Raw genomic sequence first — 15,218 nt, 5'->3', positions numbered from 1 at the left:
AGATTTTATATGTAGCCCCAAAACTCTTCACGCACAGCAATTTTAGTGCTCAGGTAGAATAGAAAAGTGCTATATAAGAACTAGTCCATTTACCATTTAGATCCACCAAATCAGGCACACTGCTCTTAAGGGTTAGGGTTAGGGGGTTAGGGTTAGGGTTATATATTAGGGATATATATATATATATATATATATATATATATATATATATATATATATATATATTTTTTTTTTTTTTTTTTTTTTTTTTTTATTATTATTATTTTTATTTATTTATTTATTTTTTTTGTCCTTGAGGCCCACTCCTAATTCTTTTAGGAGCCATCTATGAAACTCTAGGCTAATCTGTATCGAGATGTAGAGTTATGATGGCGCTGTTCTGATCTTGCTCAACTACGTAGATGCTAGAGCTAACCGGAAGTTAGCTTCCCAACCCGCTGAAGTACTGCAAAGTCGGGAGATACTTGGGATTTAAAATCTCCCCATGTAAACTACACAGATATTTAACAGGTGCTGATAAGCTTATTTAGCGTTGTGTGAACTCATCTGACAAGGGCTTAAATGTAACAGAACTTTTATTTACATGTAAAAGCGCTTCAACCACAGTGCGTGCTAGCAACACAGAAAATTATGCCCCACCTCCTAGTGGTTGTGACCCTAAACAACCACATAGACTGCCTTGATGCATGCGCAATTGTCCAGGTAAAGAAATCTCAAAAAATTGGTTCTGTTCCTATTTGGTTATGACGGTTTGCATATTAATGATCAGGAGACTGACCTCACAGCCCATTGTTCGTCAGTGGTGCTTGTTTCAGTCATTATGCAAATGTATTGTTTATAAGGTTGGGGAAACCTGCATTCAGCTGAGACTGAAGAAGTCACTTGGGTGAGTGACGAAACGTTTCTCCCACTGAAAACAAAACGTGCAGATGAACAGAACCAACTTTTTGGGTTTCTTTCAGTAAGTCTCAGAAAATCAGTTTGGTTTCAGGAGAGGTTTCATGTTTCCTTTTTCTGTCATAGACTAAATTTTCCAGAAGAGGCCAAATCAAACAGAAAAACACGAAACTACTGAATCCATGTGCGTGGTTAAAATTTTCTTTGGGACCATAATCTTTTCTTATGAGGGCATACATAGGGTCATATCATTCAGCAGAGGTCTGTACAGGATGTCGGCGGATTTGAGGATTAGCATTGCCTTGTTAACTTGGTAACTTTAAGTTATCAATCCGTTTATCATTTTTTTGCTCCTCATCCACATCAACGTCATGTTTAACGATTAACTGATACTGTGAATGTAAGCGACAGCGATTTACAGCCCGAAAAGTTACATAAATATAAAATAATTCAGAATCATGTGATCTTTGCTTAAAGTGGTGATTATTAAGTGATTATTAAAGGCGACGTGTTGCATTTTTCCTCGAGTTTGATTGAGGAGAAATCATCCTTTCGGGACGGCCAGGTGAACCACGCCCTGACAGCGGCGATGAGGATGGTGATGAAGGAATATCTGATTCTGGTCACACAGCTGGAGCACCTCCAGTGACAGAAGCTCTGGTTCTACATTCAGCCCACAATGCCCATACTTCCTCCACCATGGGCATTGTGGGCTGAATGCCCACAATGCCCATGGTGGAGGAAGTATCTTTGGTCGTGGATCTCCGCTTCTGCGTGAAAGAAGTACACACGATCCCATGATATCTGAACTAGAGACCCTAATATTTGATGTACTTCCATTAGTTAAAGAATTAAATTGTTAGTGGGTTTATTAAAATAAATTATGTTTTCTGCTGTTTTCACATTATCATAAACAGTAGGTTGATTTATATTAATTTTTCAATAACAGATACTAAAACTAAGGCTAGTTCCTCTTATTTTATTTTAATTAGTTTTTTTTAGTTCACAAATTCTTTTCAATTAGTTTTAATTATTTATCAGAAGTTTATCTTTATTTGTATTTTAGTTAACTAAAATTGTTTGGGTTCTTTTTTACATCTAATTTTAGTTTTTTGTTTAGTTTCAGTTAACTATAATAACCTTGGTCAGCATCATAGTAGCTGCAGTTAATCTACAAACTTATACATAAGCAGACATCTACCCGGGTTCAAGTACAGTAACAAAAGCAGTATTGTGATTTTAGAGAAAATGCCTGTTTTATGATTGATATTTTTTTGCCAAATTGATTTTTAAAAGTAGTTATTATATTCCTATTTGTATTACAATTCGACTTTCAGCCCCAGCATTAAGATATTATTAACCTATTAACCTAATCTTATTTGAAATATTATTTTTGTGAGATTTTGAAACTTCTGCATTATCAGTGTGATTTTTTTTCTTCCTGACAAACATGAATAAATTGCACAATACATTTCATAAGCAATACTTTGCACAAAAGAGCCAAAATGTTACAATTTTTAACTAATATATGTGAAATTATCTTTAATTCATTTTTTTATTTGTCAGAATATTCAATATACACTCCGGTTTAAATAAATAAATACATAATTTTCTGGCTATTTTTGTATGGTCAGGCGTCACAAGGTCACTGACCTGTAGGGGTCAGTGTGGCGCCGTCACTGCGCTGCTGGAGAAGAAGAAGAATTTGATAGTAGTGGGCGCGTTTGCTATCTGCCCCGGTGAACGCTGCAGAAAGGCGAGTGCCAGGTAGAGTGATGACTTCAGACTCTAGTTAAACCTGTAACAGGGCTACATGTTACTGAGTTACGTTGTTATTTGCTTTTATGGCATTTCATGTTTCATTTGACTCAGAGAGCTACTAGATAGCATCCCCCTGCTGTAGCAGGCTAACTAGCCAGCTAGCGTAAACAAGTGTTAGCTCTGCATCACCACTGAAAGACAGGATGTCATAAACATACAGCCGTTAAACCTTCAACTAAGCTTCAGCTGATGTTTGTCAGTGTGAGCCGGCAGCTCTGATGTTCATATCCACTGAGCTAAATTCTTTCTCTTTCTGCCCTCTCCTACAAAATAAAACCTCTTTGTCGTTATAGCAGCTGCTGGAGCCATGAGCGAGTTCAGGATCCACCACGACGTGAACGAACTGCTCAGCCTACTTCATGTGCGAGGCGGCGACGGAGCAGAGGGCTACATAGACCTGCTCCAGAAACACAGGACCCCCTATATCACCACCACAGTGTCCGCGCACAGTGCCAAGGTGGGCTATACTGTACTGCACTGTGTTTCACTGCAGTGCTTTTCATGGCTCATCAGTTGATAATTTAGTTTTTAAATTGCATCTGTCCTCTTATCAGACACGCAGTCAGACTACAGCAGACAAAGGCTCTCTCAGAAGGAGTGTTTTTTTGCACTTGGCACCGTAGTAATGTTTGTTAACTCCTCCCAGAGACATTCATCTCGCAGTTAACTTTAGCAAAATTTCAAAATGCATCATTATGACCAGCAGTCCTTCCAGATTTCACATGTACTAATGAGTACAGGGAGTTTGGTGAGGAGGCAGAAGGAGTACTTTAAGATTCTTATGAATGAAGAAAATGAGGAGAGAGGATGATGGGATAGATGGGGGGACAGGTAGGAAATCAGGACGTGCAGAGGATTAGTAAGGAGTAAGTGAAGGCGACAATGGATGGATCAAGAGTGAAAAGACTCTTGGTTCAGATGACATACCAATGACAGAGTATTGAAGTTAATCTTGTAGCGTGAAAGGATGCCTGGGGAATGGAACGTATGGCTTCATACCAAGAAAGAGCAGTACAGATGGGATGCTTGTTTTGAGAATGTTGATGGAGAAGTATAGAGAAGTTCAGGAAGAACTGAACTGTGTGTTTTTGTAGATCTAGAGAAAGTATATGATAAGGTACTAAGAGAGAATTTGTGGTAATGCATGAGGAAGTCAGGATTGGTTGAGAAGTCTGTCAGGGATGTAATCCCACCACCACCTTGAGCCCCTTTCTTGTTTGCAGTGGCGATCACTTCATCATTTCCCTAACGCTAAAGTTTTATAACTTACTCTAAGTAGTTAAATACTCAATGTTCACAACAGATATGTTTCTTTGAATATTTTCTTCATATTGCATGTTGTGTCACTTTCAGGTCAAGTTAGCAGAGTTTTCTAAAACCCCGGAGGATTTCTTGAGGAAATATGAGGAGCTTAAGTCCAAAAATGTTCGGAACCTCGACCCTTTGGTGTATCTGCTCTCCAAACTCTGTGAGGACAAAGAGGTAATGCCTCATTTACATGCTGCTTTTCATCCGGTTCTTTTTGTCATAGAGTCCAAATATTTCTATACTTCCTGGTCTAAAATCACAATTATTTCCTTATTATTAATGTTAAAAAGTAGTTTAAAATTAAAAAATGTAATCTACTCTATGAAGTAAGAAACTTGCTGATTTATGTCCCTCCATCAGAGAGTTGGTTGATAAAATACTTGAATCTAATTTTGCATCCCTGCCTTGATATTTTTTTGCAGACCCTCCAGTTTCTGCAGCAGAATGCTAAAGAGAGGTCGGAGTCTTCAGCAAACACCACCTCAACCACAACAACCAGTTACTCTCTGCCTCAAACCAGCACCAAGATGTCCATGCAGGAGCTGGACGAGCTGCGTAAGAAGCTTGGCAATGTAACAGCGAGCTCCAACGCTCCTCTGGTGAGCATCTCTTACCTTCAGATCATGTTACTGATCTGAAGGTTAGATTAGCCTGTGAAGTTCTACAGGACAGGTTGGAGCTAAAATAAGTTCAGCTAGAAACTTAATCAAGATAGGATGTATTTATTGGTTTATTTTATATATGGAAACAGATTCAGACAATTTTTGTTCTTTTGTCTCTGTGTGATGTCAAAGAGAGCACAAAGTTCCAACCACCTGCTTGTCAAATAATTTATGGGGGGGCAATCACTCAGAGGAAAGTGGGTTTGAAGATGGAGGAGCTAAAACAGTTTGGTTCAAACAGTTAATGAGCTGTGAAGCTGCACAAAGGCCCAGTATAAGATAAAGAAGGCTTATTTTGGACTGTGAGTCATACAAAGCTGCTCTCTGGAGTCCTACAATGAAGATGAGTTGGAGGTTCACAGAGATGGTCCTTTTTAAGTTTCAGAATTTTTGTTCATAGAGCTATTCAGGTTTCGTTTTCTTAAAGTAGATCAGATCAGAGATGGTGAATCTCTGGTTAATAAGGGAGATAAAGAGGTTAAAAGAAGCTCTCGTTCACATTAGATTCTCAGTGTATTTCACATAGGAGTGATTAGACATGCACAAGATTTGTTTTTGGCCACTTGGGCTCAGCAGAAAGAACCTAACATCACAGTTAACTAACCTGAATTTGCCTCATTGCATGTACTTTATTTGTAATGAAAAACTTCATTTCAGGCTTGGTGTGAATCCACCATAAGGATGTGACAGTGAACAAAAACTAAACAGTGAGCAAACATCATGAAGCTGTAGATCAGGTATAATAATAACATGTTATCATATAAAGGTTACCTGCAGTATGTCGCTGTTTACAGAAACATCTGCTGGCATTTTTTTGTGAATAAAAAGATGCCTTGATCAATAGTTTAATCTGAAGGTTAGAAGGGCCAGTCTATTGCTATTGATTAAAAATTACATTAAATTTCACTCAGTTTACCACCTGCTGCTTTTAAATCCTGAGTTTCTTTGTTTTTGGAATTCGCCTGCAGCCGGCTGAAGTCACACGGAAGATGCTGAGGGACAAACACAACAAGAAGAACCCCACCCAGCCCAACCCCGTCTTCCCCAATTGGGTGTATGATCGTCCAGCTCTCATCGGAGACTTCATCACCAGCCCCACCCCTCAAGGAGAACCAGCTGTTCCTGTTGGTAAGTTGGTAAATTTACACATTCACCTGTGCAGCATGGAGTCTGAATATAGTCCCCCTGTGCGTATTGATGTGGTTGCTGTCCGTGGTCAGGTACGCTGCCTCTGGGGACGCAGGAACAAGCTCTGGTGGAGGATCTGCTGTTTGTGCTGATTGGAGTCGACGGGCGAGACATCACCGCTCAGCCGGTGCTGGGGCGGCAGAACCGCTCCTTCATCGTTGATCCAACACTGGACATGTCTGTCAAAGAGCTGGTCAACAGAATATTACCGGTCGCTTCGTACTACTCGACTATAACACGGTAAGAGTGTAGACTGTGCCCGGTATGAGCTATTGCTAACAGGCTTAAGTTCACAAATGCACATAATCACTAATGAGTTTTCCAGATGAACTACTGGGACCCTCAAGGTTGATGCAATGCAAAAGAAAAACCCAACAGCATCTCTTGTAACTAAAATGTTTATTTCACATCAGCTTTGAGTTTTTAGAATAACCTTGAATGGAAGCTTCAGTTCAGTGACTGCAGTTAACAAAGCTGAGTGACTCAGCTGTCACTCAAAAAATCCACACCCCTGACCTTAAGCTTTATTAAACTATAAATGGATATACAAAGAAAAGAGAAGAAAATCATACTGTAAAGTTTTTAGGTTATTACATGAGGAAATTTGCTTTAGCGATCAAACAGTTTTTGTAGCTGTAAAGTTGGAAATTTTAACATTAAAGTCTTTTTTCAGCCCTCCAGATTTCTGCATGAGTAAAAGAGGCAAATATCAGAGTACCTCCAGTCCTGAATATCTGTTCACAAAACAATTTTTAAATGCATTAAAAGTTCTAACTTTAATTTCCAAATGTCTTAAAATGTGCTGCAGGCACAGGATAATGCAGATTTTTTTGCATTGTCTTTGAAAGGTTTATTTATATATATTATTTAGACATCTGATCCTATGTATGATTTATATGTGCGCCTTAAACACAAAGTATATATTTTAATTGTTTATCTATTGAATCCTTTTATCTATTTTCTGTTGCTCTTTCGCATTAATTTCATATTTAATGATCGATACCAATGGGAGTCACAGTGATTTAGAGCTTGAAAAAAGTGACATAAATATCAAATAATTCAGAATCATATGATCTTTGCTTAAAGGGTCTAAAAGAGATTATATGTTATAAGATTATTAAAGGTGACGTGTTGCATTTGCCCTCCAGGTTCATTGAGGAGAAATCATCCTTCGAGTACGGCCAGGTGAACCACGCCCTGACAGCGGCGATGAGGACGCTGATGAAGGAATATCTCATCCTGGTCACTCAGCTGGAGCATCTCCAGCGGCAGGGCCTGCTGTCCCTGCAGAAGCTCTGGTTCTACATCCAGCCCACCATGCGCACCATGGAGATACTGTCATCAATCGGTAAGAAACTGAAGATAACACATGGTCGTTGTTTGCAGCCATGATGAATTAAAAGTTGGCAAAGAAACATGGAAAGAAGGATGAGTTAGGGGCGCAGTGATCAGGAGTTTCTGGAGTTCTGGCACCATCCTGGTGCAAAAGGAGGACAAAATGCAAACCAGAGGGTGGAGAAAGTCTCTTGAGAATAGAGTGCTACTTCTCCTTTGCCAGAGTGGACTTGATTTAGATTTATAACTTAAAGTTGTTTATCTCTGCTTCTGCATACCAGCACAGTTTCTTGAATTACAAGCCCTAAAATTTCATCTGCTTCTAAACTGTCTTCAGATGTTGTTTAAAATAAGCTTAAAAATGTTTAAACATATGTTTAACAAAGCAAATATTAAGAAAAAATGTTGATCTGTTGTAGAGATATAGAGCTGAATTTGCAGATTAGTGGTGAGGAGGAGTTCTGAATGTTTTCACTTTGTAAACGTTAGTTTGTGGGTCACAGGTCATAGAAGACCTGCAGTCTAAGCTTCTTTAAATGAGCACCAGAGAGTTAATTTGACTGGAAGGTGATCTGACCCACTTTATAAGAGAATATGGCACATCAAACTAGGTCTAGATTCACCAATGCTGAACACAAACAACACTGAACACTTTGAAAATACCTGATTAGTGTGGAAATACCTGATTAGTGTGGAATCTCACCTATTATAAAACAGATATTTGGTTAAATTATGCTTTCTGTTGTGTTCACAGCGTCCTCCGTGGACAAAGGAGAGTGTATGGGAGGGTCCACGTTGAGCCTTCTCCATGACAGAACCTTCAATTACACCGGTGACAGCCAGGCTCAGGAGCTGTGTCTGTACCTCACCAAAGCAGCCAGCGTCCCGTACTTCGAGATCCTGGAGAAGTGGATCTACAGGGGCATCATCAAGGATCCGTACAGGTTCAGCTGCTCCCAGAGTTTCAACTCTGAATAATGTGTGTTGTAAAATGTAAAGCTCATATTTTGTGACTCCACAGTGAGTTCATGGTGGAGGAGCACGAGCTGCAAAAGGAGAAGATTCAGGAAGACTACAATGACAAGTACTGGGATCAGAGATACACCATTGTGCAGCATCGGATTCCCTCCTTTCTACAGAAGATGGCAGACAAAATACTAAGCACAGGTAAAAACAGAACATTTAAGACTTGTTGAACATAAAATGGGAATCCTTTAGGTGATGTTGAGACGTGCTATCGTGCAGGGAAATATCTCAATGTGGTGCGGGAGTGCGGCCGGGACGTGACGTGTCCTGATGCTAAGGAGGTGCTGTACACCCTGAAGGAGAGGGCCTACGTGGAGCAGATAGAGAAAGCCTACAATTACGCCAGCAAAGTGCTTCTGGACTTCCTCATGGAAGAGAAGGAGCTGGTCTCACGTCTGAGGTGAATATTTAATGGTTATTGGATATTTTGTGGTGAGAAGATAGGATGAGATGCTGTGTGACCAGTTTGTTCTGTTATATTTGACACACACAGAACTAAATTATTGTCAAGATTAAAACTGTAAATTTTGATGTCAGCGTCTAGTGTTAGGGCTGGGCTATTTCTGTAGCTTCCAGTGATTATGAAAACAAGATAACTGGGATGAGGCGGTTACTTTTTGCATCCATTTTTGTTTCAAATCGCTTGTTTTGTCTTGTTATAATAACTCAAATATACCTTTTGCCTTCGCTGTGGTGCATTTTCAGCCCAGATTTAGTAACAGTTTAGTTCAGCTTATGCTAAGATGACTAAAACTGATACTTTGGTCAAAAAAGATCCCTCTAGAAAACATAAGTCTTAAAAAGAGGTTCTGCTGGGTCTCTATTGTTCTTTGTGTGGTTACTGCAAAGATTTCTGTAGATGCTCAAGTTTTAATGACTTAAAATACAACTGGTTAGATTTGATCTTAATCTAAATGTAAATAAATTTTTGACTGATTCCTGCTTGCTGTGGATATCACTGCTAGAGCAGATGACTATAATATGCTGCTACTCTCCTTTATTCAATTGCACAATACTATGTCACTTTTTCACTTGCACTGATAGCTAAGCAATTTATTTTTCAGATTATATAGTTACTTCGTTAGAGTTATTTGATATTATATTCTGCACTATCCTACTGTAAATTACTGTATACTACTATTCTTATTGTATATATTGTATATAGGGCTGTTCTATATAACGATATATATCGGATGACGATATAAAAACGTCTATAGTTTCCTTTTACGCTATCGTTTGTTTCGTTGTGTCGCAAAATAAACTGTTTACGGCAATATTTTTTCATTATTTTGATGGTCACTGTAGTGGCTATATTAATTTCTTAAAGTTCTCTCTTTCTCTTATATTTAATATAACCACACTACAGACAGACAAGCGCTTGTTTTTATGCGTTGTCGTTAGCAACAACGACGGTAAAACCACCGCGTGTCCGCTTGTTCCACATAAGCCTTTCACAATAAAGCTCAAGATCCTGTTGAGACTTTTCAAAATAAATTGAATCACGTGAAAGATGCAGAGTGTTTATGGATGAGAACCAAAAAAGAGCCGTCAGGTGCTAAAAAATAAACCTTACTCGAACGTTAGAACAGGCTTTTCCCCGAAGCACGCTGTGTAATAAATACTCACAAAGAAAACGGCGGCCGTTACAACTTATGTCTAAAAATGTATAGTTTCATGCATCAGTTAAAACACTCGACTCCAGGTATGCTACGCCCAGTTGGAAACACTTCACGCAAGTCGAGCTGCCCGAGATTCACAGAATTTACAGAAAATGTTACATTTTTGTGATTTATATCGTTATCGGACGATAGATGTCTTAATATCGGGATATGAGATTTTGGTCATATCGCACAGCCCTAATTGTATATCTTATTCCTCTGTTCCTCTGTCTCTCTTGCTGCATTGAGCATGTGTATGGTAAAAGAATTTCCCTCAGGATAAATAAAGATCTTATCTCATCTTATCTTTTTATACTGTATATGATTTCAGTCATTTTTACAAATGTGACAGATTTAAGTGTAAACAATTTAAATCTGTCACATTTGTAAAAATGTAAACAAGCAGTTAAGACGGCTTTAATTTAAACCTGCTCTGTAAAACCAACCAGCAGGTGAAAAGCTCACTTTTCTTTATGTTTAAGCTTGTTAAACAGTCTGATGAAGGATTTCTTCCTTCATCATAAATGCGTTTTCTTTACTTGTGGTACCAAGACAAAATTACCATAGTGACATTAACGTTAGTCTGTTTGCTTTTGATGTGAAGTCAAAGCCAGCAGCCGGCCAGTCGAACTTCCTGATGCACTTTTGTTTTGTGTTTTTTATTTTATGTTATGTTTAAGCCTATGATTATTTTATGAAGTGGTTTGATCACTTTCAAATGTCTGTTCTCTCTTGTGTCAGATCAATCAAGCACTACTTCCTGATGGACAAAGGAGATTTCTTTGTGCACTTCATGGACCTGACGGAGGAGGAGATGAAGAAGCCGGTGGACGACATCGTTCCTCCCAGACTGGAGGCTCTCCTGGAGCTGGCTCTGAGGATGAGCACAGCCAACACGGACCCTTTCAAGGATGACCTGAAGGTGGGGGAAGGCGTGTCTGTTTAGTTTGTTTTTAGCAGTTTGGATTGTAAAATGTGAACAATTAGCTGGTCTGACCTTCCTTGCCTGTCTCCACAGATCGACTTAATGCCTCACGATGTCATCACTCAGCTGCTGCGAGTGCTGGCCATCGAGACCAAACAAGAGAAGGCCATCATCAACGCCGATCCGCCAGACGTGGCCCTCAGCGGGCTTGAGGCCTTCTCCTTCGACTACATCGTCAAATGGCCACTCTCGCTCATCATCAACAGGTTCAGAGCTCCAGTGGATCTTATCCCAGATAAATACATCTGAAGATATTTATTAATCCGTGAATTGTGATAAAATATAAAAAATACAAGCTGTAAAATAAACAAAAAAATGAGACGGTTAAAACAAAAAAAGACAAAAAAATATTGCTTTTAGTTTGACTGAATTAAATTTGTTAAAAGTGGGAAATCACAAAACCAACCTGTTTATTTAGAAGCGCTAATGTTTGCATTATTTATCCAGGAAAGCACTGACGAGGTACCAGATGTTGTTCAGACACATGTTTTACTGCAAACATGTTGAGCGGCTGCTGTGCAACGTTTGGATCAGCAACAAAGACTTCAGGCAGTACTCCTTACACTCTGCCAAATGGTGAGCCGCCACGAATCTGAGGTGACTTCCTGTAAAACTTTCAACCAGTAGAACGTTCTTACCTTTTGTTCTTACCACCTGTGTGCAGGTTCGCTGCCGCGTTCGCCCTCCGACAGCGAATGCTCAACTTTGTGCAGAACATCCAGTACTACATGATGTTTGAGGTGATGGAGCCCACCTGGCACATCATGGAGAACAACCTGAAAATGGTGAGTGATTGAAGAAGGACCCCCGAGGAGCACTGAGAAGGAGACGTGCTGGTTTCAGGGAAAATGTGATCTTAAGTTATTTTTCTTTTCTTCTTTCTGCAGGCTTCAAACATCGATGATGTGCTTTGTCATCACACCAGCTTCCTGGACAACTGCCTAAAGGACTGCATGCTGACCAACCCCGAGCTGCTCAGGATCTTCTCCAAGCTCATGTCTGTCTGCGTCATGTTTACAAACTGCATGCAGGTATTTCCACGACTGCATAAAACCAGAGATAATGAAGTCACAGCCTCAATAATGTAGTATTTGATTACAGCACTCTTTAATTTACTTTAGTTTCATGAATCAATGTATTTAAGCTTAAACCCTGCAAAAAACTGCTGCACACACATTTTTAAATTGAAGCGCTCATAGTTTGAATTTCATTCAAAGAGCCACATGTTGGCCTTTAAGCTTTTTAGACACGGTGGATAATAAAGTCTGCAGACTTCTGTTAAAATGTGAAGTTTTTGTGTGGGTAAATAGGAGAAGAGATCACTCTTGATCTCGTCAGACTATAAAAAATATTCCCACATGCTTTTTGGAGACTTGATGAAACCCAGACATGTGAAGAATATGAGATAGCTTTTTGCAAATCTAGTTTGGGCGCCTGCAGCTTTTCTGTGACCATCGACTCAGAGCCTAAAAATCTGGATGCAGAATTGCACAAAAGCCTCAGCAGGCATGTTGCGTTGATAAAAATGTTGTGGTTATTGTTCAGCATTTACGGGACCTACACTGTACTCAGATTATTGTTCATTTTCATAGTCTATGCTATAAGTAAGCCTCGAAAAACCTGAAAATGAAACAAAAAGATGTGTTTTTGCCCTTTTTTCCCCCTCCTCTGCTGATGAAGCGTTTCACACAGAGCATGAGGCTGGAGCGCCTCTCCATGGAGCAGGGGACGATGGATGAGCCCTCCGCTCAGAGCGAGCAGGCCGACGAGCCAGAGAAAAAGAGGCTGACCACGAAGGTACAAAGCATCCATCACCACAGCCTCTCCTCTGAGAAACACGTACTGCAATAGAGAGGCTGTAAACCTTACTAAATCAGGCTTTGTTCATTCCTCCTCCTAAAATTTTCATTATATGATTGTTTGTCGTCCTTTCCTCTTGGCTGCTGCTTCAGTTTTTAGCCGATCACGCAGACTCCCTCCAGACCGACGCCAGCTTCGAAGCCACCATCAGCAAGTTTGACAGCAACTTCAGCATGCTGCTGCTGGACCTGCTGGACAAGCTGAGCATCTACAGCACCAACGACTGCGAGCACAGCATGATCAGCATCATTTACAGGTACGCCTGTCAGCATCACAGAGGACGTTTGTAATAGGCTTTAAATTCCAAAGCAAAACTTTTTTTTTTCCTTCATGCCATCACACAGGCTCAAAGCAGTTGCTGTACTATTCATTTGCATGGAAATGAAGCTGAATGTCAATTTTCTCTTTGCATTCACTAACAGTTGTTAACATTTAATAACCAGAACAGTTTTGTAGGTGGCTTTTGTTAAGATAGCATTTTTTAGACTCCTATCCTGCTCCAATGGGGATTAAAAAAAATATCCTGCCCATTTAAAAACAAAGGTTCTGGGTCATGTGATCACCTTAAAGGTACTTATCATAATTTTCTTTAAAAATAGGTTTAGTTCATACACGATTTTTTTTAAAACTAACTACAGAGTTTGAAAAGACATCTACTCTGGGTTTATGTCTGTATTGTGTCGAAGAGACATCAGCTGATGTTGCACTTTTTTGTAATACCACTTTGCACCACAAGATGGTGCAGTGAGTCACCGTTGCCTAGCATAGTTCTTCGGACACATACAACTATAATTTGATCTTCAGTGGGCCGGACGACTAAAGCTTCCCCTCAGTGCAGAAAAGTTTAAATGTATTTTGAAAGCATGAATCAAACAGAGCTGCTGAGCATAAAACTCAGGTTTCATCTTCCTGCAGAAAAGCTGCTGTTTTAAATCAGTCAGTAAAGGTCCTGGGGTTAACTCTCAAATATATGTGTAATATTACAGGAAAAAGTGGAAGCAGCTCATTATCTGGATTTTTAACAAGAATTAAAAACTTAATTTACTGTGTTTATTTAACTTTTTATTTATTTATTTACTCTGGAAAATGCTAAAGACGGAGTAAAAACAGGATGTTTTCTGTTATTCGATTGAAATACTACCAGTAAAAACACCTCTTTTTCTTTTGTTTAATTTTGTGGTATGGTACATATTGTTGGTAGATATTGTTTATTGGCTTTATATTTGTGAGTAACTGCAAATTTGAGATCTTTTAAAGCCACTGGGCTGACTAGACAAGGCTGACCCTTGGGCCTCTCGTTTGACATCGCTGAGATCGGTCATTTAGAGCACACGCTTATTTAAAAAATGCAGAATATCGAAAGCTAACAGCAGCACACATCTGAAGGCTCTACAATAATTACAGAAGGTACCTTAAATTTATACTGAAGCTTTCGCCACCAGGGGGCAGCGTTTACAAATCGTAAGATTTGCTTTCTCTGGACCTCAGCTGTAAATATGAAATCTGGTTAAAAAAAAGTTTTTCCTCACTGCAACATCTTCTGATATAAAATCATATTACACAAAAGTACAGCCCAACACTAGTTCAACTTCAGGTCATGTCTCTTTAACACGATACTCAGGGCTTATGAACATAAAGGCAAAATAGTTATTTCTTTGCATCTTGTTGATATCATCAGTTAAATTTTTAAAAACAGAAATGTACCTTAAAGTTCCATTTAAACACAAATTTGTTGGACTGTAATAAAATGAATTTTATTTGAAACAAAAGGTGCATCATTATATTTACTCTGATGATTCCTCAGGCTGGACTTTAACGGCTTCTACACTGAGCGGCTGGAGAGGATGGCCATCGAGCGCAGTCAGAAGGCAGCAGCGTAGCCTGTCGTCGCTTCGTGTGAATATGCAGAAATAAAAGTTTCATCATACCTGCTCATCAGTCCAACCGCCCAGATAGTCACGATTCAAAGAGCTAAGACGTGTATGTTTGTTCATATATATACATGACATTTCTGTATGACCTGTAGAGTCATTCATGTCTGCAGTGTCATTTTAGTGCTTCAGCTCTGAAAATGTGAGTCGTCACTACTTATGGGTAACTTATTGTACCTGTAAATTTATGAAAATGTATGTTTGTATTGAACTTAATTAAAACAAAAATGTACTGAATAATTTTGGTCTCTTGACCCCTGCCTTAACTGTTTTTTTATCAGCAGTGAGCAACAAAGAAACCAGTATGAACACTCCCAGATGACGTTAGCCACAGAAACATGAGTCATACAGGAAGTGTGATAACTTCACAATAAAACCTTCTGTGGAATTTTTTGTTACAAATCTAGAATAGATTTAAAATGTCTGAATAACTCATTATTAAGGGTTTCAAAAAGTCAAAAAACTAGTGTTAAAAAAAAAAGTCAAAATAAACCCAGACAATCATGTTTTTTTCTGATCAACTTTGTGGATCAGAAAAAACACCCTT

At 39.1% G+C, this 15,218-nt stretch overlaps 1 protein-coding gene across 2 annotated transcripts; it reads left to right on the top strand.

The window, feature by feature from the left end:
• The first annotated feature begins 2,571 nt into the window (after positions 1 to 2,571).
• Positions 2,572 to 14,911, top strand: tubgcp2 (tubulin gamma complex component 2). Of its 2 annotated transcripts, none has more exons than XM_063482550.1 (18): positions 2,572 to 2,664; positions 3,012 to 3,175; positions 4,072 to 4,200; positions 4,449 to 4,625; positions 5,657 to 5,816; positions 5,909 to 6,116; positions 7,025 to 7,224; positions 7,966 to 8,155; positions 8,233 to 8,378; positions 8,457 to 8,637; positions 10,637 to 10,817; positions 10,914 to 11,086; positions 11,328 to 11,456; positions 11,545 to 11,665; positions 11,768 to 11,911; positions 12,561 to 12,677; positions 12,833 to 12,996; positions 14,545 to 14,911. In XM_063482550.1, the coding sequence occupies exons 2-18, from the start codon at positions 3,026 to 3,028 to the stop codon at positions 14,618 to 14,620; spliced, it is 2,646 nt and encodes an 881-aa protein (XP_063338620.1). In that variant the 5' UTR covers positions 2,572 to 2,664; positions 3,012 to 3,025; the 3' UTR covers positions 14,621 to 14,911. The 2 variants fall into 2 exon arrangements, with proteins under 2 accessions (XP_063338620.1, XP_063338621.1); XM_063482551.1 differs by having other exon boundaries at positions 2,596 to 2,664; positions 3,015 to 3,175.
• The last annotated feature ends 307 nt before the right edge of the window (positions 14,912 to 15,218 follow it).

This window comes from Pelmatolapia mariae, linkage group LG8 (genome assembly GCF_036321145.2).
Source record: "Pelmatolapia mariae isolate MD_Pm_ZW linkage group LG8, Pm_UMD_F_2, whole genome shotgun sequence".
Classification (NCBI taxonomy): Eukaryota; Metazoa; Chordata; class Actinopteri; order Cichliformes; family Cichlidae; genus Pelmatolapia; species Pelmatolapia mariae.
Note: the sequence above shows the minus strand (reverse complement) of the source record. Positions and strands in the feature narration are given on the sequence as shown.

Excerpts from the sequence above, each read along its gene's own strand:
- tubgcp2 (XM_063482550.1), top strand. The coding sequence starts at position 3,026 with ATGAGCGAGTTCAGGATCCACCACGACGTGAACGAACTGCTCAGCCTA. Across the intron at positions 8,379-8,456 it reads AGACAAAATACTAAGCACAG|GGAAATATCTCAATGTGGTG; the intron begins GTAAAAACAGAA and ends GCTATCGTGCAG. Across the intron at positions 10,818-10,913 it reads CTTTCAAGGATGACCTGAAG|ATCGACTTAATGCCTCACGA; the intron begins GTGGGGGAAGGC and ends CTGTCTCCACAG.